This window comes from Ursus maritimus, unplaced genomic scaffold, assembly GCF_017311325.1.
Source record: "Ursus maritimus isolate PB19 unplaced genomic scaffold, ASM1731132v1 scaffold_27, whole genome shotgun sequence".
Classification (NCBI taxonomy): domain Eukaryota; kingdom Metazoa; phylum Chordata; class Mammalia; order Carnivora; family Ursidae; genus Ursus; species Ursus maritimus.
Window position 1 is genome coordinate 9,733,221 of NW_024425230.1, and position 25,064 is coordinate 9,758,284.

General features: G+C 41.8%; 1 protein-coding gene across 3 annotated transcripts in view; it reads left to right on the forward strand.

Moving 5' to 3' along the window:
* Nucleotides 1-25,064, forward strand: part of TTC23 (tetratricopeptide repeat domain 23) — a 93,473-nt gene that overhangs the window by 20,355 nt on the left and 48,054 nt on the right. For all 3 annotated transcript variants that reach the window (XR_567649.2, XM_008687596.2, XM_008687597.2), the window contains exons 3-6: nucleotides 3,368-3,491; nucleotides 6,583-6,733; nucleotides 6,919-7,044; nucleotides 24,494-24,671. Coding sequence is in view for 2 of the 3 variants with exons in the window: in XM_008687596.2 (XP_008685818.1) it covers nucleotides 3,368-3,491; nucleotides 6,583-6,733; nucleotides 6,919-7,044; nucleotides 24,494-24,671 (579 nt within the window). In the remaining variant the exon portion in view is untranslated. The remainder of the gene's footprint in view (nucleotides 1-3,367; nucleotides 3,492-6,582; nucleotides 6,734-6,918; nucleotides 7,045-24,493; nucleotides 24,672-25,064) is intronic.

Consider the following 25,064-nt stretch of genomic DNA (forward strand, 5'->3'; position numbering starts at 1 on the left):
GGTAACCACAGTACAGTGATTAAAGTTAGGAAAACTAATATTGGTACACTATTGTCATCTAACCTACAAACCTTATCCATATTTCTCAAATTATCTCAGTCATGTCTTGGGCAGAAAAAAAAATATCAGACATATCCCTAAATTCGAGTAGAATATAGTTGTCTAGTCTTTTTAGCCTTCATTAACCTACTAGAACGGTTCCTTAGCCTGTCTTTCTCTTTAATGATCTTGATATTTTTGGAAAAAGTACTATATGGGTCTGGTCTGGCTAGACTGGGTGACTTAACAGACATTTATTTCTCACAGTTCTGGAGACTAGAAGTTCAAGATCAGGGTGCCAGCAGGGTTGGTGTCTGATGGGAGCTCTCCCCTTGGGTTGTAGATGGCTGCCTTCTCACTGTGACCTCACGTGGCCTCTCTGTGGGGTTCGGGTTGGGAGGAAGAAGGGGAAGAGAAAGGTGTCTCTTTTTATAAGGACACTAATCTTGTTGGATTGGGGCCCCACATTTATGACCTCATTCAACCTTCATTACTTCCTTAGAGGCCCCATCTCCAAATGCCACCTTGGGGGTTAGGGCCTCAGCAGATGAATTTGGAATGGACAGAAATATTAACTCCGATTAGTTTACACAGTATCTCTCACATTGCATTGGTCACGTGTTTCCTCATGAGTGCATGCAGGTTATTCATTGGGGCCAGAATCCTGCAGACATGACCCAGGGGCCTTTCTTAGTACGTCATAGTCGAGACATATGATGACCGCTCGTCTCCTTGCTGTGATGCTAACTTTGATCCCTTGACTTAGGTGCTGTCTGGCAGGTTGCTTCTCTGTGGAATTATCTTCTTCCCTTTGTAATGAATCAGTATCTTGTGGGGAGATTCATCGAAGACTAGGTATATATCCTGTTCCTCATTAAAACTTCACCCCCTAGTTTTAGCTTCCATTAATGATTCTCGCCTGAATCAGTTCTTACTGTGATGTTTGCCAAATGGTGATTCTCTGACTTAGACATTCTTTCCACACTTATGCATTGGTGTTGTTATAAGGAAGAGCTTTTCTTTCTTCACACTTTATTATTCCCTCATTTATATTAGTTATGGGCTCAGGAAATTGTTTTTCAGATATGTTACAATCCATTATCGTTGCCAAAACTTCAATTGTCCCATATTTGCCAGTATGGCCCCTTCATGCTGGCTCCTGAGTCCTTGATACATCCCCATTAATCTTTCCTAATTTCTGGCACAGGAAGATTTTTCAGATTCATCTGGTACTTTCCTTGCTGCACTGTGGATTCAGGGAATCCTGGTTCCTCTGAGCGAAGAATAGTGCTTGGACACAAATATCTGGATATTAAATACCCATTTTTAAATATATATGTGGCCAGATCTCCTCATCATCAGAGCTGCGTATTTTAATGTTAAGCAGTTTAAGAAATTGCAGGTATCCCAAGAACGGTGTTGTGGAAAGAGCTCTGGACTTTGCTTCAGGGAGCTCGATGGTGAGTTCCAACTCCACCGTTTGGTGCTAAATCCTCTCACCTCTCTGCATTTACATTTCTTCTTTAAATTAAAGGCATCAGAATATATTATTTCTAAGGTTCATCCCAGTTATGAAATTGTCTGCCTACTTGTACTTCTCTCCTCTCTACCTCCTCCCCACGCCTGTTGGATGAAGCCACTGGAACTGGCAGAATAAGGATCAGAAAGCCAAAGGGACATTTGAGCTTTAGCAAGTAAGAAGGTGGAGGGAGGACAGGCTGCTCTTCTGTACCCCTGTCCCAGTTGCAGGTTGTGAGGACCAAGGCTATGACTTGGGGTCAGGGAGGTGGGGGGGCTGACTTTCGGTCTACATAGCTCCCTTCTTAGAAATCTGTGGTTGGGATAGACCCAGTATTAGATCAGGTCCTCTCTCTTTTCGGTAGACTATCTGTCTAGACTCCCCGGTGTTTTCATCATTTCTTTCTTTTTCATACACTGTATTCATTTGCTGTCTCTCCATGGAAGCCATTCCCTTAACTCCCGGAGTTATCTGGGCTCTACCTGCCAAGACAGCATCCGCTGTCAAGATGACTCACTCCTCTGGTTGAATAATTGGTGTCTGCTATTGGTGCCTTTCCACCTGGGCCTCTCCGTGGGACCGCTTGGGCTTCCTCATGGCATGGTGGTTCGGTTATTAGTTTGCTAGGGCTGCTGTAACCAAATACCTCAGACTGAGTGGCTTCAACGACAGAAGTTTTATTTTCTCAGCGTTCTGGAGGCTCCAAGTCCAAGATCAAAGTGTCAGCAAGGTTGATGTCATTTGGAGGCTTAGCTTGCAGAAGGTGTCCCCTAGCTGTCCCCACTTCTTTCTTTGTGCGTGCCTCTCCCCGGTGTCTCTTCCTCTTCTTATAAGGACATCAGTCCTATCAGAGTAGGGCTCTACCCTAATGGCCTCATTCCAACTTATGTCTTTAAAGACCTTCTCTCCATATACCATTATATTCTGAAGTACTTGGGCCTCCAACATTTAGGTTTTGGGGAGTAGGGGCACACAGTTCAGCCCATAACAGGTTCTAAATGGAAACGGAATGTGGAAGCTTCTAGTTCCTTAAGACCTGGGCTCCCAAACCTGGCACCACATCATTTCCTCCATATTCCATCAGCCCGTCATAAAGCCCAGATTCGAAAGGAAGGAGACATAGACCCCCACCGCTGGGCAGAAAGAGTCAGAGAATTCTGGAGTGATATTTTAAAACTACCAGCCTTGCTTTGAGTGTATTGCTGCTCTGAGCTGACCTGGCGCTAGAAAAGCCCGCTCCCTGTTCTCTTTGTCCTGACACTGAATATACGTGGACTTCTCACTCCTTTGATGAAATCTGTTTGTCAGTCCTGCCAACCTCATTGCTATGCTGATATCCTAGGCTGCTAAGAAAGGTATTTGCATTGAGAACTAGTGCGCATTCTTTGAAAACCCACTACCAACTTGCCCACTGGTGCCTGAATGTGTAACAGCTGTTCAGAGCTGGGCAGCTGGAAAACCTAGGAAACGGTGACAAGTCTGCTCTACTTTTTCTCTGTCTTCTTGGTTTATTATATTTTTCGTAATGTACTAGAAGTTTAAATGTTTTAAAATTTTAAATATTCTATAAATGTTCCTTGTTTCTGCCATTTATTGTCTTTCTCACCCCACCCGATGAACAGCCCACCACCCAAAACAGATCTTTGCCTGTTCTGTTCTCTGATGGGTCCCAAGTGCTTACAGCCGTGTTCAGCACATAGGAGGCACTCAGGATATACACACTGGATAGGAGTACAGGTTGACTTTGTGCTTTGTGACTCTGCGTTTTCAGCTGTCTGACTAGTAAAGCCCCCTTTCCCTCCGTCGCAGTACAAACAGGCTGTCCGCGAGCTGGTGCGCTGCGTAGCGCTGACGAGAATTTGCTATGGCGACTCCCATTGGAAGCTGGCGGAGGCACACGTCCATCTGGCTCAGGGTTACCTCCAGCTGAAAGGTGAGTTCCTCTCAGACGGTGGGTGGGGGGGAGTCAGTCCATGGCTTCCTGCTCTTTCATGCAAATTTGAGTCACAGGGACCTAGAAGGATTCATTAGGTTTTCGTGCATATTCTCCTGTTCACACATGGAAGCGCCATCTCCTTCCAGAAAGAGTCAGTAAGATTTTTATATGATATATAAAAAGGAGAAGGAAGGTTTAAGCCCTGTGGACGGCTTTGGAGGAGACTTGTTTTAAAATTTAAATTCAATTAATTAACATATAATGTATTATTGGTTTCAGAGGTACAGGCCTGGGATTCATCAGTCTTACGTAACACCCAGTGCTCATTATATCACATGCCCTCCTTAATGCCCACCACCCACGTACCCCTTCCCTTCACGCCCCTCCCCTCCAGCAACCCTCCGTTTGTTTCCTATGATTAAGAGTCTCTTATGGTCTGTCTCCCTCTCTGGTTTCATCTTGTTTTATTTTTTTGGAGGACCCTTTTTTGTGATTGTAAAAGTAGGGCTCTTGGGAGAGAATTTGTTAGCCTGGAAGGCATTGTAGAAGGGGCCCAGTGGAGTAGGGGCCTAAATAGGATCCATCCACATTTGTTTTGATAGAGACTCTCTTGCCTCTAAGTGACCTCTCCCCTTCCCCCTCCCCAAAATACGTAAATAAGAGACTAAATCAAGCTGGCAGTGAACAAAAGGTAACGTATTGGCTCATACAACCTGAAAAGCCAAGGGTAAAACTCACTGTAGACTCAGCCAGATCCGGGCGTTCAAACAATGTCATCAGTTCTGTTTTTCACTTATCCCACCGCTTGACCCTGTTTTTCTCTGTTCGGACTTCATTCTTACCCGGCCTCTGCCCACATGACAGCAGCAAGTCTTAGGGAAGCGCAAAACTTCCCTCATCAGCATTCCCAGGAACGAAAGGACATCTTTCCACCCAAATCTCAGGATTTGGGGGTTCTCACTGGGCTGACTTGGATGGTTATGTCGAAGGCAAGGAGTAGTCCGACTGGCTAGGTCTGGCTTTTGTCTCCACTAGCGCCTGGGGAACTGGCCGGCCTTGGCTAAATCGCATGGATTGGGTGTGCAGGGGCCAGGTGTCCCCAAAAGAAAACAGAGGAAGGGGGATGGATGCAGGGAAGGCAAAAACAACAGGCTAGCCTGTCTTCTCCTTTCGACTAGGCATCCTAGGATGAGCTGTATGAGAGTATGTCTCCGTACTCCTTTTTTCCACTGAAAAGCAATGACAATGATGGTGGTGGTACTTAACTTCCCAGGATTGATCCAGTGAATACATAAAATAACAAGGACTAGAAAATGCCGCAATGCTCAGCACAGAATCACTACCCAATAAATTTGGCTAAATCTGATTGTCAACTGGTCCTGCCTATTCGATCAAAGACTGTTGGAGCCAGAGGGGACCCCGGAGATCATCTAGTTCAAACCCTAACCCCCTCCTATATTTTTAGATTCAGAGGGAATGAGTGAGCTGAAACAGCTTGCCCCAATTTACACCGTTAGGAGGTAGATGATCCGAGACTCAGACCTAAGATTTTTGCACACCAGCACCAGGGGCCTGGCGTCTGGGATTTCAAATGATGCTTTTCTTCCAGAGCCTACTATCTTTTTGCATGATAGTCTTTCTTGCTCAATTTAAAGTGAAAGCAGCATCTATTCTTCATTAAGGTCTTATTAAACGCCAGGCACCATGCTATCTCCCACGCATGTTCTCATTCATTCTTCATCACAGTCCTATAAGGGGGGTAATATTATCATCGCTGTTTACAGTTGAGGAAGCTGCGGCCAGTGTTTCAGAGTTGGTGGTGGTTCAGGGAACTCATTCTGGGCAGTTAGATGTCAGAGCCAGTGTTCTCAAACCTCAACCCACACTGCTTCCGGTAGACGGAGTTCCTCGAGGGAATGTACCAAAGTTGGTAATACAGTGCGCCGTTCTCTTTGGTAATATTGCGTGCGTAATTGGCACTAATCGATTTCTCGTAGGTTGATTAAATGTGTGCTTTAAAAAAGTTAGACAAAATTCTCTGAAGTTATGAGCACTGGGTGTTGTATGCAACTGATGAATCACTAAATTCTACTTCTGCAACTAATAATACAGTATATGTTAATTCAGTTGAATTTAAATTAAAAATTAAAACAAACAAAAAAATTAGACAAAATTCTCCAAGAGTTCCCACATGGAGAACATACCCTGGATTTTCTCCATCAGAAAATATATTCTTTTGTTTTATAGACACGGGAACAGAATTAAGTTCATATTTTTGGCAGCTTCTTTTAGAGATTTGAGATGCAATTTCATATAATGGAAAAACATAAGACCAGGGGTGTATGGATATGGGTGGAGGAGAATATGTTGGTGTGGGGAAGTGAGAAGCCCTGAAACCTGACTGGTGACCCCCGTGTCACACTTACCACAAATTAATAAGCCCACGGAAGAACTCTGCAATGCACCGGGGAATTAGTGCTTGGCAGTGATTATTTTTCTCGTTGTTCCATTTTGTTTCTTATTAGTCAAGAACCTTGTAGGGATAAGAGAGTGTAGCATATTCGCCCATTCTGTCATTGGAATTATATTTGTAAGTTTTTGTAGATTATCACTATATTTGTATTCTGCTAAAATAACTCTCTGAAGCTATGATTATAGATAGACAAGTAGAAGATTCAGAATTTTTAGTATTTCATTAAGATCGCTGTCACAAAGCCAGGATTAAAATTCATGAATACCTTATTTCCTGCGCAGAATGCTATAGTCCTTGCATTCCATTTGTTTTCTTATAATTATTTAGAACATGTTTTATATCGGATATTGGTGAAGTTTCAAAGTTGTTCAGTTCCTGCTCGTTCTGTTTATTTCTAGAAAGGCCATTTGGGGAAAAATTTGTCTTGAGTACTAGGTGTAAACCACTCCTTTGGATTTTAGGGTCAGGACAAATATTTCATGCTGCCCCGATCCATTTCTGCGTGTCACTTGCCAGTACGTGAAGGAGACCTCGTTCAATTTCCTAGCCATAGCTAAGTATAGTCCTGTCCTGCTGACGTGAAAGAGAAACCGACACCTTTCTCTTTGTCCACAGGACTGTCCCGGCAAGCAAAGCAACATGCAGAAAAAGCCAAAGAAATCCTCACCAACTCCATCGTGCCTCACAATAACGACAATACAGATGTTTTCAAGTGTTCAATCGAGCTGTTCCATACCCTGGGGAAAGCCTTACTCTCCCTTCAAAAGTATCCTTTTGTTTCTAATCTTTCCACCTAGGAATGCCCTCTGTAATGCTTATATTTAATTTTCAAGGCCAAATCAAAAGGTGACGGCTCAGGAAAGGTGATGGGAAGTTTAAGAGCCAAGGATGTCTAGGCACTAGGGGCCCAGAATCTAGAGCCATGGGTGAAGTTTCCTGAGCACGACCCAGATTTAAGGAAGCTTCGGAGAATTTGTCAAAGGCAGAGCAACTTGCAAAGGAGCTGTTGCAGTGCGGCAGGATTATGAAGGAGGAATGGACAGAAATTCAAGCACGGATCAAATTGTCATCTGCACAGTAAGTTTCTGGTTTAGGATGTTTTGAATACATGATGGCCGGTGGTTTTCTTCCAGAAGAATCTGTCTTCAGGCAGAAGGAGCTTCTCCATGATGCTGTGTCCGTGACTTCTCTGTGGCCGTTGTCCAGAAGCAAAAGAGGACCATGGTCATGTCACAGCAGCCGCAACCAAGACACACACATCAGTGACACTTTTTTTTTTTTTAAGATTTTATTTATTAGAGTGAGAGAGAGCGTGTGTGCCATGGAGGGGGGGAGGGAGCAGGAGGAGAAGGAGAAGCAGGCTCCCCCCAGGACCCTGGGACCATGACCTGAGCGAAGGCAGACGCTTAACCACCTGAGCCACCCAGGCACCCCCATCAGTGACACTGTTCACTTTGCTGCAACATGGACGGCACTGGAGAAGATCATGCTCAGTGAAATAAGTCAAGACGAGAAAGACAATTATCATATGGTTTCACTCATTTACAGAACATAAGAAATAGATCAGTAGGAGAAGAAAGGGAAGAATGAAGTGGGGGTAACCAGAAGGGGGAATGAACCATGAAAGACTGTGGACTCTGGGAAACAGACTGAGGGCTTCAGAGGGGAGGGGGCTGGGAGAATGGGATAGGCCGGTGATGGGTAGTAAGGAGGGCACGTATTGCATGGTGCACTGGGTGTTATATGCAACTAATGAATCATGGAACACTACATCAAAAACTAAGGATGTACTGTATGGTGACTAACATAACATAATAAAAAATTAAAAAATAAAAATATAAAAATAAAAATATAAAATAAATATGATAAATATATGTATAAATATACTATAAAAATAATGAATATATATGAATATAATATAAAATATAAAATATTAAAAATTTAAAAATTAAAAAAAATTTAAAAAGCAAAAAAATAAAATAATAATGTGATGCTGACACATCCACCCCTGGGTCCTAGAGTTCTGACGTCGTTCTCTTGACTTTCTGTTTCTTGTCTGCTGTCCTGGAGCCCCTCCTCTGTGTTTAAGTCACCATGTATTTCATACCACAGAGAGGAAGAAGATATTTATAATATGCATAACTGGCAGAGAGCTCATATCTAGAATCTGTAAAGAACTCCTATACATCAGTAAAACAAAGACAAACAACTGAATAGAAAAGTGGGCAAGATGGGGCGCCTGGGTGGCTCAGTCGTTAAGCGTCTGCCTTCGGCTCAGGGCGTGATCCCAGCGTTCTGGGATCGAGCCCCACATCAGGCTCCTCCATTGGGAGCCTGCTTCTTCCTCTCCCACTCCCCCTGCTTGTGTTCCCTCTCTCGCTGGCTGTCTCTATCTCTGTCAAATAAATAAATAAAATCTTTAACAAAAAAAAAAAAAAAGAAAGAAAGAAAAGCGGGCAAGAGACTTCACCAAAAAAGGATGCCCACGTGGCTAATAAGCATCCTAAATGTTCTACCTCATCAGGCATCAGGGAACGAAAATTAAAGTCATGAGCTACTACTACAGCTCCACTAGACTGGCCAAAGTTTTTTTTTTTAATCTTTTTAAAAATTATGTTAAATTAGCCAACGTATAGAACATCATTAGTTTTCGATGTAGTGTTCAATGATTCATTAGTTGCGTGTCACGCCCAGTGCTCATCACAACATGTGCCCTCCCTAATACCCATCACCCTGTTACCCCATCCCCTCACCCCCCTTCCCTCTGAAACCCTCAGTTTGTTTCCCAGAGTCCAGAGCGTCTCAAGGTTTGTCTCTCTCTCTCTGATTTCCCCCCCTTCATTTTTCCCTTCCTGCCCTTATTGTCCTCCTTGCTATTCCTTATGTTCCACATATAAGTGAAACCGTATGATAATTGTCTTTCTCTGCTTAACTTATTTCACTTAGCATAATCCCCTCCAGCTCCATCCATGTCGATGCAAATGGTGGGTATTCATCCTTTCTGATGGCTGAGTAATATTCCATTGTATATATATATTCCATTGTATATAAGAAGACCACATCTTATTTATCCATTCATCTGTTAAAGGACATCTCGGCTCCTTCCACAGTTTGGCTATTGTGGACATTGCTGCGATGAACATTGGGGTGCATGTACCCCTTCTTTTCACTACATCTGTATCTTTGGGGTAAATACCCAGTAGTGCAATTGCTGGGTCGTAAGGTTGGCTAAAGTTTTTTGAAAGACTGATAATATCAAGTGTTGGGAAGGATGTCAGGCTCTTAGATGCTTTCTCATGTTGTCGTTTAGAATATATTTGGTATAACTACTTTAGAAAACTAGCGTTATCTTCAAATTTTGAATGTTCATCTACTCTATGACATAGCGGTATCACTCATAAATAGAACAGAAACGCACACATATGTTCACCAAAAGACAGTAAAGAATGTCCAAAGCTACATTATTTGTAATAGCCAAGAATCAGAAACAACCGAACTGTTCATCAAAAGCAGGATAGATAGAATTGTGATCTGTTCATACAAAGGAAATGATCAGACTGCTCCTCTGCTTCACATCGTGGGTGACTTTCACAAACAACGCGTAGTGGCAGAAGCCAGACCCAAAAGAATTCATACTGTATGATTCCATTTATGCAATGAGAGGAGGAAGAGGGTAATCACGGGGAGGACCTGCTAGTCCAGAATTTCTTCCCGCCCAGAAGTATGTATTCTATCTTGTATTGTAAGACAGGAAATAAGCAAATAGGACGTCCCAGACCTGATATTTGTTGCATCTGTTGAAACCTAAGCAATGTTACGAGAACTTAACGTCCATTGGTGTTGCTACAGAAATAGGGTAATCTGTCCTCCAGAATCCGGCACCTCCTGTCTTTCCAAATAGCAGTGCCAAATCTTGCCGGCAGATGGCGCGCCTCGTACACATCTGTGCCGAATACCCAACAGGAATGTAAATTAATGTTCCCAGCTGTCCTACAAAGTTACTTTGTGTTTAGCTAAGTTGTTTTAAACTTCACCACTTCTTTCAGTCCTGGTTCTTCACAGGGACATAGTCACTGGAACTTGCATGTTTCAACTGCATGGTTTTCATTGGATCCCTCGGCTTCGTTTCCTCATTGAATTATGAATATTTTGCCTACACAGAGCTGCTTTAGAAATTTACGAGGTTTTGTTTTTGTACATTTTTGCTTATATTCACAACCACAAGGGCCTTTTCTTTTACCAGGTCCTGGTGCTAGAAGACCAGGATAACTTCTCCAGCAGCTCTCACGGGATTTGTGTTCCTCTTAAAAGGGTATCTTTCATGCCTCCTCTTCCTCCTCCTGCCTCGCCTTTTATGGTGCCCATCAGGCCGGGCCGGTTCTTTTCTCCTTGGTCTGACAGATAAACGCTGCCGGGTGACTCATGCTCCGTGCCTTCTATCCTGAACTGTGGGCTGAAGCTTTGTCCCTTTTACCTGCCCTCCTCTGTTCTGCGCTACTTTCTATTCATTAATTATTCATTAACTTCGGAGAGTAAGTCCAAAATATGTTCCTATGCACCCCCTTGTTTTCCTAAACGTGATAAACTCGCTAGTGAAAATGGGCAAACCTTCCCCCGTGTTAAGAGTTATTTCCTACCCTGGTTACTGCTGCTCCAGAACGTTAGGTTTCCCCTAGGACCGTGGGACATGTGATCTTTGGAGTCTTCCACAGCTTGGTCCTTGAGCACTTACCCCGTTCCTGTGCTAACAAGCGCTCAGTGCATTTGGGATAACTAGAGCATCAACAGAACATCTCCTGTATCTCGAAGGAATGTGACGTGGTGTAGTCAACAGTGTAGACTTTACAGTCAGGTAGCCCCATGTTCAAATCCGCATCCATTCCACCCTCCCAGCTGTAGGACTATGGGCAAGTCCCCCACTCTCCTCTCCTGTTAAGGTAGAAACGATCAGACCTCCAAGATTTGCTGTGATGATGAAATAGACCACACATTCACACATTAAAGCATCTGGGTACATGGTAGACCCCCACCTTTTTTTTTTTTTTTTTTTTTAGATTTTATGTATTTATTTTTAAAAGAAAGTGTGCATGCATGCACAAGTGGTGTGGAAGGGGGAGGTTAGAAGGGGGCAGGAGGAGGAGCAGAGGGAGAGGAAGAGACAGAATCTTAAGCTGGGCATGGAGCGGAGGTAGGGCTGGATTTCATGAACCTAAGATCATGACCTGACCTGAAATCAAGAGTCAGTTGCCCAACCAACGGAGCCATCCAGGCACCCCAAGATTTTTTTTTTAAGTAATCTCTACACCCACTGTGGGGCTCAAACTCATGACCCCGAGATCAAGAGTCGCATACTCTACAGACTGAGCCAGCCAGGAGCCCCCGTAGACCCTTTTTAAAAAGTAGTTATTATAGTTACAATCCAATGGAACATTTATCTTTCTGCGGTTTCATCTCAGAAACGATTTGATTTTAAAGCATGTGTTTATATCGCAGACTAAGATTCTGCACTTCAAGACTGCCCCTGGCATGCAATATTCTTTTGTATTCTTATCCTGTAACTTGGGAAAGGCTAAGCATTCTTTTTGTCTTTGCTTTTATGAACCACCTAAGCTAAAATTAAGATAGTCTTATGTTTTTATTTTTAACTTGACTTTGTTTCTTTGTCTTGCTTCTTCTGGATCCATTATAGTCATGAAATTTGGGGAGTGATTCTAACATAAGGTTTCCCAAGAGAAAAGGAGATGAGGAGGGTTTCTCCCTTGGCTGGTACTTCCTGGGAAGGGGTAGAAGATAATGGAGTAAACAATGGCATGTGGGACCTTGTGTGTATCTACCTGCCACCACCTCACTGGGATGCTGAAATTCGACTTAGTTCCGTATGCTTCCCCATAAAGTATCTCCAGGGGCTTTTATTGAGAGTTTTTGATACTTCAGTAATCTCCTTTACTCTCTTGCTTTTAGAATCTACAGTGTTCCAAGCAGTAATCTCTAAATCTTGCTTTCAGGACTCAGCTGTTTTTTGGCGTTTTTTTTTAAGTTTATTCCATCACCTGGAGGTCCTTGGTATCTAAGCTTGTACCTCAGTAGATGTGTTTCTTTAAAGAATCACCTTCTCTGCATCCCTTTCTGGGGTATAAAGGCTCTGACGAATGCTCGTGTGTTCAAAGCCCTGCTTCTCCCTTTCCTCCCCTGGGAAATGCCCTGTTCTTCTCCAGAGGAGATGTTTCTCCTGGCAGCTCCTCCCATGGGACACTATTTGCCTTATGCTTGTTTCACAAAGAAGAAAATGGTTTATTTTTTTTTCTGGTGCTCTTCTTCATCCTGTATTCCTTTGATTAGAGAAATGCGCTTCCCTTACACAGAATCTGATTTTTGAAAATTCAGGGGGTTTTTTTTAATGTGGAGAAGCACAAAACCTCGCACGGCACAGATTACCTGCATATACTTTATCTGCTTTCTATTTCTTGAATCCCTTGAAGTTTTACATTTCAGAGCACTATATTTTTGTCTTTCCCTTTCTAACACAACATCCTTATAATACACATTTCCTTACACAACTGCAAATAATAATGGTGATTTTAGGCAACCACACCAGCTACAAACTCTTGACCATACCTTCTATGTCAGGCTCTTCCGAGGTGCCTTTTAGACCTTGTCTTATTTAGTCCTCTGTGCTGGGCACTCTTCCTAGTACCATTTTCAAATGGAGCAGCCAAGGAGAAGGGAGGTCATTTCCCAGGGTCCCACAGCTGGGAACGGCAGAGCCTGGTCTACCAAACTCGGGTGTCCGGGCTCCTCACCACAGCCCAGATCATATTCTCTGGTGCAGAACGGAGACCTGACATTACAGTCAAAGCCTTTAGCTGTGTGTGCCAGAGGGGAGACTGAGAGATCCAGATGTAAGCCTTTTCTCACTCTGGCTCTAGAAAATCCCCCTTGTCCTCTTTCCGGATTGATTTCTCATCAGATTTCGATGATCAGCAACCTTCCCACAAAGCCTTTGCTTTTCGTTGTTGCTCCATATTCTTGCCAAGTTTCAGAGCTTCTATTTATTTATTTTTAAAGAGTTTATTTATTTATTTATTTGAGAGAGAGCATGAGTGGGGTGGGGGGAGAGGCAGAGGCAGAGGGAGAAGCTCAGCAGGGAGCCCGAATCCCAGGACTCATGATCCCAGGGATCATGACCTGAGCCAAAGGCAGACACTTAACCAACTGAGCCACCCAGGCGCCCCCAAATTCCAGAGCTGTTAAAAGGAAACTCTCTGTTGTCTTAGTAATACCAAAGAGATTGCATTCGTTTGTGGCCTGTTGAAACAAGTCTCCATCCCTGCGAGATCTTCTGAAGCCCATCTGAAATGAGATAGTGTCTCATCACGTGCTCTGGAGAATGACTGTGGATGTATTTTCATTCAATAAAATATGTTGTGGTTGAAGTTGTGGACCTGCCAAATTCACATACTGCCACATTCTGTTGTTCAAAACTCTCTTATCTTTTCATCTGTCTGGTGTTTCCTAAAGCTGCCTAAACATATTATGGGCACGCTAGACAATAAATCCTCAAAGCATTCCCTGCAGGCAGAGAGAAGCGGAAAGGAGACAATGTTGCCATCCCAAACATTACACACCAGCAAATGGAGACAGACGAGATTACCTGAAATTGACTGAGGCTGTAAGTGAGTTGGCGGCGGAGGCAAGGCTACCATGTAGGCATTCCCTGATGCCATACCCCCTCCATTCCTTTTTTATTAAATATATTGTGAAGCTAAAGTAATTTTATTTTCTATTTTGTCTTTTCTTATATGTGAACAGCATACCCTTGATGAGCTCCAGAAGGCTCACTGGAGATGACGTTAGCTTGATAAGCCTCTGTTTCTGGCGGTCATGTGGATGCCCGGACAATCTCTGGCGTTCTTTGGCTTCTAGATGCATCGCCCCAGTCTTGCCTTCGTCTTCACGTGGCCTTCTCCCTCTGCGTGTGTCTTTGTGTCCTTTTAATAAGGACACCAGTCATATTGGATTAGGGGTCCCCCTACTCTAGTATGACATCTTCTTAACTAATTATATCAACAACAACTTTATTCCCAAATAAAGTCACATTCTCAAGTACTGGAGGTGAGGACTCGAACATATGAATTTGGGTGGGAGGATACAATTCAAGCCCTAATAGGTCCTACAAGGTTTCTTTTATTCCACCTTTTCTAACATTTCAACAACTTCCCCAACCTTTCATTAGATCAGTAGTCTATAATATTCTTGTCACCAAATCAATGTGAAAACTTGTGCTTTTTTTTTTTTTTTTTTTGAAGATGTTTGTCCTCAACTTCATTCTGGAATCTATGAAAATTCAGCTATGAACTATAGCCTCAGAGTCTCTAAGCTAATGGATTTGTATTTGTAGGTTGTTTCTTCCTCCCTCCTCAGCTTCTCCTGCTTCCTTCCATCAGGCAGCTGGCTCCCACTTTGTGTCAGACATTGTAAGGTGCTGGGATGCCAAGGCCAATGAGGCAGCCTTGGACCCTGCCTTTATAGAGCCCAGCACTAAAGGGATTGGCCCCAAGTTACCAGCGTGGGGGATATTCCCTGAGCAAGGAAGGTTCACAGCTCCATGGGAGCCAAGTCAGGTGTTCACAGAGGCTCCCAACCCAGCCTGAGGTGTCAGGGAACAGAGCAGGGTTTAAGATGAGAAAGCCAAGTGCCCAAGCCACACCATTTAAGGAGGCACTCACTCTTGGGTGCCCACCCTACATTTGCCTGCCCCTTAAATGGTGTGTCCTAGGTGTCTCTCTGCTCCCACTCTAGTCCTGGCCCTTGTCAGGGATGCCTTCCTAAAGGAGGAGACTGCTAAGCTAAAACTAAAAGAGGGATAGTAGTTAGAAAGATGAATGGAAGTTTGCCAGGCAGCGATGGAAGAAAGAAAGAACATTCCAGCTAGAAGGCCCACCAAACACCCAGGAGAAAGATCCACAAGACACGAAGGGGAAGCTGGAAGGATCCTGGTGTCAGGGAAGCCAGAGGGGTTTAGGTGACATTCAAGAGTTATCTGAACTCATCAAGTCCAGGGAAACTCAGGTCCCAGCAAAGCCACTGTCACCTCTGTACCACCGTTGTACGTGGTTGGATGAGGGACAGAGCCTTGGTGAGAATTGGAAAAGGTGCCTTTTCTTCCAGGCAGAGATAGCTTTGTGTCTAAGTGCAACAGCTCATTCTGCAGAGCAGGGGCTGGACTGAAACTCCCAGTTGCCCCCTCGGCCAGGTGTCCATCAGAACTTAGGCACGGAGGAAGGAGCAGGTGCAGAGCCAGGCCCTGCCGACAGGAGTTGAGCTCCTTAGTGCTGGACCAGGACTCCAAAACCATGCCCTAGATGGCCTGGTGGGCAGCGCTCAGCTTGGCTGGAGGATTGGCCTTTCTATTCTAGCCCACCTTTACACACTCTGAATTCCACTCATCTGGGTAACTTTGGAAGCTATAGAGAACTTACCCTTCTTCTATAACTCACCGGTCCTCAAACTAATTTCCTTAACCACAGCTTCTTGGCTTGAAACAATCAGCCAAAGGAAAAAGATTCTGGGTTTGTCACCAGTTTCTGGATTCTTCCATATCGGCATTCTGCAGAGGTCATAATAAGAAATATATTAACATATTTAAGCTTACAGAGTATTTATCAGAATACAACATTAAGAATGATTTTCTATGGCTTTTCTCTCCATGAATTTCTTGCTTTCTCGTTAGGATTATACTTTTCATAGATCTGGGCACTCCCCCAGGAGACCCAAGCCTTAGGGCTCATCAGGAAACATGCTTACAGCTCTGCAAGATTAGAGTGAGGCCAGTAGCTCAGTGTTCAAGCCCAATTTATGGCCTCCCGGGGGAATGCCCATCGCTGAGTGTCAGGTGCATAAGGACCTACAACATGCTCTGCTCTAATCCTCTGCCCGAAAACAGACGGGTAGGATTGCCTAATCACGCAGGACCCATTTAAAGCCAAAGCACACGTCCTGTTCTGACTTGCTTTGTGCTGGTTAGCTGTGACTGGCTCAAGGATGATATTAAGAGAAAAATATTTTGGTTTTCGTTTAACATTATTACAATTATTTTTTAAACAAAAAATTACTAGCTTTACAGGTACTGCTAAATCTCATCCTTTTTTGGTTTCACTTCCAAATGTTCACAGACTTTTTTGAAGGACAGATTTATTGAGCTGTAATTAACATGCCATACAACTCACCTAACTGAAATCCACGATTCAGTGGTGTTCAGTATGTTAACAAGAGGTGTGCAAGCATTACCACAATCATTTTCACTTCTTCATCCCATTGACAATCTATTACCATGTTCCCCCAGCCTCTGACAGCTACTAATCTATTTTCTGTCTCTATGGAGTTGCCTATTTGGGACATATACATGGAATCATACAATGTGTGGCCTTTTGTGACTTGCCTTTTTTTTTTTCTCCGTTTTCTTTTTTTAACACAGTGTTAGTTTCAGGTGTACAATTGAGTGACTCAACATTTCCATATATCACCCGGTGCTCATCCCAACAGGTGCACTCCCCCTACCCATCACCTACTTTACCCATCCCCCATCCACCTCCCCCCTAGCAACCATCAGTTTGTTCTCTAGTGTTAAGAGTCTGTTTTTTTTTAATTTTTAAAAAATAATTAAATTTTTTTTATTTTAAGAATATATATTTGCAAGAGAGAGAGAACGTGCACAAGCGGGGGGAGGGGCAGAGGGAGAGGGAGAAGCAGCCTCCCCACTGAGCAGGGAGCCCGATGAGGGCCTCGATCCCAGGACCCCGAGATCATAACATGTGTTAAAGGCTGATGCTTAACCAACTGAGCCACCCAGGCACTCAGAGATTTTTTTTAAGTAATCTCTACAGCAACCACTGGCTCGAACTTACGACCCCTAGATCAAGAGTTGCGTGCTCTACACGCTCAGCCAGCCAGCCGCCCCAAGAGTCTGTTTCTTAATTTGTGTCTTTTTTTCCCCTTTGCTTGTTTGTTTTGTTTCTTAAATTCCACATGTGAGTGCAGTCATATGGTATTTGTCTTAGTCTGACCTACTTTGCTTAGCATTTTCATTATACCCTCTAGCTCCATCCATGTCATTGCAAATGGCAGGATTTCATTCTTTTTTATGGTTGAATAATATTCCATTGTATATATACACCACAGTCATCAATCAATGGACATTTGGGCGGTTTCCACAGTTTGGCTATTGTAATTAATGCTACTATAAACATAGGGGTGCATGTACCCCTTTGAATTAGTGTTTTTATGTTCTTTGGATAAGTACCCATTAAGTGGGATTGCTGGATGGTAGGGTAGTTCAATTTTTAACTTTTTGAGGAACCTCCATACTGTTTTCCACAGTGGCTGCACCAGTTTGCATTCCCACCAACAGTGCGGGAGTGTTCCTTTTTCTCCACATCCTCACCAACAACTATTGTTTCTTATGTTGTTGATTTTAGCCATTCTGACAGGTGTGAGGTGGTATCCCGTTGTGGTTTTGATTTGTATTTCCCTAATGGTGAGTGATGGTGAACATCTGTTTAGGTGTCTGTTGGCCATCTGTATATCTTCTTTGGAAGATTGTTCATGTCTTCTGCCCATTTTGTAATTGAATTATTCATTTTTTGAGTGTTGAGTTTTATAAATTCTTTATATGCTAAAGATACTAGCCCTTTATTGGACGTGTCATTTGCAAATATCTTTTCCCATTCCCTAGGTTGCCTTTTTAGTTTTTTTTATTGTTTTCTTCACTATGCAGAAGCTTTTTGTTTTGACCCGGTCCCAGTAGTTATATTTGCTTTTGTTTCCCTTGCCTCAAACATATCTGGAAAGAAGTTGCATCAGCCATTGTCAAAGAAGTTACTGCCTATGTTCTCGTCTAGGATCTTTTTAGTTTCAGGTCTCACATTTAGATCTTTAATCCATTTGGAATTTATTTTTGTGTGTGGTGTAAGAAAGTGGTCCAGTTTCATTCTCTCTCTCTCTTCTATAAAGATTTTATTTATCTATTTATTTATTCATTTATTTATTTATTTTGGAGAGAGAGAGGGAGAGCACACAAGCAGGGGGAGGGGCAGAGGGGGAGGGAAAGAGTCTTAAGCAGACTCTGCACTGAGTGCGGAGCCCAATGTGGGGCTTGATCCCATGACCCTGAGATTATGACCTGAGCTGAAACCAAGAGTCAGATGCTTAACTATACTGAGCCACCTGGGTGCCCCCAGTTTCACTCTTTTGCCTGATGCTGTCCAGTTTTCCCAACACCATTTGTTGAAAAGACTGTCTTTCTTCCATCAGATTTTCTTTCCTGCTTTGTTGAAGATCCATTGACCATGGAGTTGTGGGTTTATTTCTGGGTTTTCTATTCTTGTGCCAGTACCATACTGTTTTTATAATAAAACTTGAAGTCTGGAATTGCTTTGCTTTTCTTTTTCAAGAATGCTTTGGCTATTTGGGATCCTTAGTGGTTTCATACAAATTTTAGGATTGTTCTTCTTCTGTGAAAAATGCTGTGGTATTTTGACAGGGACTGCATGAAATGTGTAGATTGCTTTGGGTAGTATAGACGTTTTAACAATATTTGTTCTTCCAATCCATGAGCATGGAATATCTTTCCATTTCTTTGTGTTGTCTTCAATTTCTCTCATCAGTGTTCTATAGTTTTCAAGTACAAGTCTTTCACCTCTTTGGTTAGGTTTACCCTTGGTATCTTATTATTTTTGATGCAATTGTGAATGGGACCATTTTCTTAATTTCTTTTTCTGCTGCCTCATTATTGGCACATAGATATGCAATGGATTTCTGTACATTGGTTTTGTATCCTGCAACTTTACTGAATTCATCAGTTCTAGCAGTTTTTTGATGGAGTCTTTGGGTTTTCTATATACGGTATCATGTCATCTGCACATAGTAAAAGTTTTACTTCTTCCTTACCGATTTGGATGCCTTTTGTTTCTTTGTGTTGTCTCATTGCTGTGGCTGGGACTGCCAGTACTGTGTTGAATAAAAGTGGTGAGAGTGGACACCTTGTCTTTTTCCTGACCTTGGGGAAAAACTAGTGTGATGCTAGCTGTGGGTTTTTATTGTGTTGAGCTTTGTTGCCTCTAAACCTACTTTATTGATGATTTTTGTCATGAGTAGATGTTATATTTTGTCAAATTTTTTTTCTGAATCTATTGAAATTATCATCTGGTTCTTATCCTTTCTCTTATTGATATGATGTATCACGTTGATTGATTTGTGAATATTGAACCACCCTGGCAGCCCAGGAATAAATCCTTCTTGATTGTGGTGAATGATTTTTTAATGTGTTGTTGGATTTAGTTTGCTAGTATTTTGTTGAGGATTTTGGCATCTATGTCCATCAGGGATATTGGCCTGTAGTTCTCTTTTTTAGTGGAGTCTTTGTCTGGTTTTGGTATCAGGGCAATACTGGCCTCATAGAATGAATTTGGGAGTTTTCCTTCCTTTTCTATTTTTTGAAATAGTCTGAGAATAAGAGGTATTAACTTTTCTTTGAATGTTTGGTAGAATTCACCTGTGAAGCCATCTGGTCCTGGACTTTTGCTTGTTGGGAGGGTTTTGATGACTTATTCAGTTCCATTGCTGGTTATGGGTCTTTTCAAATTTTCTATTTCTTCCTGTTTCGGTTTTGGTAGTTTATATGTTCCTAGGAATTTATCCATTTCTTCTAGGTTGTTCAATTTGTTGGCATATAGTTTTTCATAATATTCCCTTGTAATTATTTGTATTTCTGTGGTGTTGGTTGTTATTTCTTCTCTCTCAATCGTAATTTTATTTATTCGAGTCCTTTCTCTTTTTTTCTTGATAAGCCTGGCTAGCGGTTTATTAATTTTATTGATTCTTTTCAAAGAACCCGTTCCTAGTTTCATTGAACTGTTCTGTTGTTTTTTTAGTTTCTACATCATTTATTTCTACTCTAATCTTTATTATTTCCTTCCTTCTGCTGGTTTTAAATTTTATTTGTTGTTCTTTTTGTAGCTCCTTTAGGTATAAGGTTAGGTTGTTTGTGACTGACCTTTTCCCCTTGGCGTACTTTTTTCAAGGTTCGTGCATTCTTTAACATGTATCAGTACTTCCTTTTGATGATTGAGTAATATTCCATTGTATGGATATACCACATTTTATTTACTCATTGCTCAGAATGGACATTCCTTGGGGCACGTTTGGGTTGTTTGTGCTTTTTGACTCTTATGAATAGTACCGTTATGAACATTGTGTACAAGTTTTTATGTGGATACATGTCTTCCTTTCTTTTGGGCATATATGTAGGAGTGGGATTACTGGGTCCTACCATAATTCTGTTTAAACTTTTGAGGAGCTGCCACTATTTTCCAAAGTAACTGCATGATTTTACATTTCCGACAGCAGTACGAAAGGGTTCCAGGTGTCCCGCTTCCTTGCCAACACTTCTTACTATCTTTCTTTATCATTATTACAGCCACTGTCCTAGTGGGTGTGAGGTAGTATCTCATTGTGGTTTCGATATGCATCTCCTTGATGATTAATGGTAATGAACATCTTCTTATGTGCTTATTGACTATTTGTGTATCTTTGGAGAAATGGCTGTTTAGAAACTTTACACATCTTTAAATTGGGTTGTCTTTTTATTTTGTTGCAAGAGTTGTTTATATATTACTTGAATGCAAGTCCCTCATCAGAAATATGATTGGTAAAACTTTTCCACAAGCCATTTTTTTAAACTTACTAATACTATTTTTAAAGATGAGTCGTCCATTAAATATGATTATGACAGCACTCAGCCACTAAAAGTGGTGCTATAGCATTCATTGCCACATTTCAATATAGGATTAAGTGAAAGAAACAGGTTCTAAAACATTATGATCCTTTTAAAAAATATTCATAGAAAATCATCTGGAAGTGTATATATCAAGGTGTACAGCACTATCTTTGGTTGTTGCAATTATATATATATATTTTTATTTTTCTATATCTTTTATTTTCATGATGAATATGTATTATTCTTATAATAAATGATTTTCAAATTCTCTAAAAGCTCAGCTGGATAAGCAAATGCCTTCCTCAGGCTCATGAGTTTGACTGATTTTGCCTAACATTTGGATGTTCCAAAATCTTACGCAGGTGAGTGTGAAACCACAGCGGAGCCCATTTCAACAGAAGAACAGCCCAAAGCTGTAGCGCTCAGTTCCGTATAGACCAGTGGTTGGGAGGGGAAGGGAAAAGGTATGATGACGTATAGACATTTAATTCCAACCTGTATGACTTGCCTTAGTTTGCAGATCATTTCAGACATCTTCCTTGCTTCTGCAGCAACTGTTGGACACCAAGGTTCAGAGATGTTATGTTCTTGCCCAAGGTTGTGTGGTCTTGTCTGTAAGGGTGCTCCAACTACAGTTTGGGGGGCATCTGGGGGGCTCAGTCGGTTGAGCATCCAACTCTTGATTTCAGCTCAGGTCATGATCTCAAGATCGTGAGATTGAGCCCCACATCGGGCTCCACTCTGGGTGTGGAGCCTGCTAGAATTTTCTCTCTCCGTCTCCCTCTGCTAGTTGCGCACACGTTCTCTCTCTCTCTCTCTTAAAAACAAAAAAACCCTACAGTTTGGGTTTTCTGCTCCTACTGCGGTACTTGTAACTGATGGTCCTGCCTCTCGTCCTGGGTTCTTCTTTTATAAAATTGTTTCCAAGGGTCAGGTATCTGAAGGATGACTTTCGAATACCTGAAAAAGTGTGTTAACCTGAAGTGACAGCTGTGTTTTGGGCTAAGACAGTAGGTAAATAGCTACAAGTTGTCCCTGTTCTGCACCATTACAGACTCTCAAATGCTTTTCTTTCATACTCTATCTCGGGAAAGGAACAATTGTTGTTATATGAATTAACTTATGTCTTGTTATTGCGTTTTTTTTTTTCATTTATAAGCTTGATTACTAAGCTTTGAATATTGCTTCCTTTTAAAGCTGTTGCTCAAATGAAGTCATCTTGGCATTTGTATTTGCTTTATTACCCTTTTATGATTGGTACAGCGGCCTTGCAAACAAAAGACCTATTATTTCCTTGGCACATGCTTCGTCATTTATGAACACGAGAACGGAAGAAGATGATTTTTTTTTCCTTTGCTCACATATTTGTGGCATTGTTGGGGTTCTCTAGGCCAAATTAGATGGAAAAAAATCTAAAGTCATTTTGAAAGTATGTAGCTTTCTCTAGATTCTAGGCCAGAGGTTAGCAGACTTCTTCTGTAAAGGCCCAGGTAGTAAATATTTCAGACTTCGTAGGTGTCTGTTGCAACTACTCAACTCTGCCCTTGTGGTGCAAAAGCAGTCAGAGACAAAGCGTAAACAAGTGGGTGTGGCTGCATGCCAATAAAACTTTATTTACAAAAATAGACAGGGAGCAGATTTGGTGCACAGGCCACGGTTTGCTGACTTCTGTTTTCAATTGTGAGTGATTTGTTATCAGCCGTATGCTTCAAAGCCTCTTTCTGTCACTCAAGATGCTGGTGGATTTTCTCTTCAAAAGCAAAATATGATACTTACAAAGCTAATTATTACTCATGACATCCAAAGCTCAGTAAGAGTCAGAAGGCAAGTCTGGTATTACTCGGTCACCTGCTTACCTCTTCCTTTCCAAGGTGAAGAGTGGCTGCAGGCTACAGCCTGGACCCTGTTTGGTCCAGGAACATATCCCTGACCGCTTTCTGTGTGTGAAACCTCTTTCCAATTAGAGAAGGTGTCCCAGTTCATAAGCTGTCCGGTCAGGATTTTATTTCACTGGGACCATCTGAACCTCAGATCTAAAGAGCATCTTTACTTTTTTCAATCAATTCCTTTGAAACTTATTAGAGAACAAAAATAGTCGTGAAAATTTTCCAGTGACTGAGTTGAAAACAACACCCCCTTTTTTTTTTTTTTTTTTGTGATTTCCTAGTCACTTTCTCACATTATGACTCCATTTACCCATGGGCGGTTGGGAATTATAAGATCTTTTTGTAATAAAGATTCTAGGGTAAAGCTAACACAGAAAGGGTGGGTACCTTTCCTGATGAATTTGATATATAAAGTTTTTCCATGCAAGGAAAATTTCTATTTCTTCACAAATATTTTAGAGAAGGGTGTTTTTAAATGTCTGCTGTTATGTTTGCTGAACAAAATATAGGGATATGTTTTTTTATGTGACAGGGTTTTATCAAAAAGCGACAAGGATTTTTTTCCACTGCCACCTTAATTCATAATTTTTAAATTAACATTTTTCTGATGTCAAAGTAATATAATTTTTTAGAAGAAAATATGGGAAATTTAGAAAGTGTAAATAAGAAAAGTAAAATCACAACCAATCCCTTAAAGGTAAGTATTGCTCATATTTCACTGGCCATTTAGACTGCTCTTGATGCACGTGTGCATATCGATTTGATATAACATTTTCACCTGCAGGAGATATTATACAAAGCATTTTTGTATTCTGCCTTTTCTACTTCTTTGTTGGTAAATCCAGATCAACATTAACTTTAATGGCTATGTGGCGTTCCACAGTATAGATGTCCTTGTTGTAATCTGCTTGGATGATCTTCTATTTGTATATTTTAAGTGCCTTGTACTTTTCCACTATTACAAAGAGTGCTTAGGTAAACATTCTTGTACATATCTTCTTGTCCTGCCAGCATATCTCTTTAAGATAAATTGCTAAAGTGCCATTAGCAGAAATATGTGTGTACTTATGTATGTATATAATTTTGATATAGAAAAGTTTATGCTCAGGGGCGCCTGGGTGGCACAGCGGTTAAGCGTCTGCCTTCGGCTCAGGGCGTGATCCCGGCGTTGTGGGATCGAGCCCCACATCAGGCTCCTCCGCTATGAGCCTGCTTCTTCCTCTCCCACTTCCCCTGCTAGTGTTCCCTCTCTCGCTGGCTGTCTCTCTCTCTGTCGAATAAATAAATAAAATCTTTAAAAAAAAAAAAAAGAAAGAAAAGTTTATACTCAAATTATACTCTTTCTAACAGTTCATGATAGTGCTTTATACCCTCACCAGTACTGGGAAATTTCTATAATTTCTCAACAGATCAGTTATCAGCCTCTCGGCATCCTTTGTGGTTGCTATTATGGTTTGCTAAGTATTCTATGTTTTTTAAACCAACACCTACGTAGCACTTACTATGTGTCAGAGACTGTTCTAGGTGTTTTTATGAATATTAGCTTATTTAATCTTCATAACCCAATAAAGTAGGCACTGTTAGTATTCTTAACTTAGAGATGAGAAAGCTGTGAAGCAACTGGAAATTCACACATCTGGTAGCTAGTGCAGCCAGGATTGGAAACTTCCTCGTTATTCTAAAGTCCATCCTCTCAATCACCATGCCTCACTGCCTCTTCAGAGGAAACAAAAACTTAGCTGGCGAGGAAGTGAACCTGGACAACAGGGGTCAGAGAGCCAAATCCTAACCACCAGACCTATGTATTTTCCCACCTATATGTTTTCTATTTAATTATTTAAAAAACTATCTCTTTGATATTTTTTAGGATGTATCAAAGTCAGAAGAAATCTCAAGAAGCGCTGCCCCGCTACCAAGAGGCTTTAGAATATATTGAGATCAGTAGAGGTGAAAAAAGTCTTGAGTGTGTACCAGTATTGAAGGAATTAGCAGGTGTCGAGCAAGCCCTGGGACTTCATGATGCATCCATCAAGCATTTTCTGCAGGTAAGCTGCAATACACTGGCCACCAAAGCTCTTCTGGACCCAGTGCTTTTCATAGACACAAGTGGGATAGCAACTCCAAGAACGCCTGGCTTTGTTGTTCGCTCTGGATAAGAACACTTGGCCTGGAGTCGATGTTCAATGAACATCTTCGTATAGATGACTGAGTGGACGAATGTGGGATAGGGGTCTTCTGTTACCAGGTGCATGGGCCTCAGGTAGCCCGAGACTCCCTGAAGATGACTTTTCTCATGTTAGGGGCATAATTCAAGTCTCATTTTCTAAAGTTCTTTATCTTTTCATGTTTATCTCTTTAGAGCTTATGTTATCAAACTGATTAGGGTTCTTTTCTTCTATACTCTAAAATCTTCACCTGAAGCCACTTGGAGTTGTCAT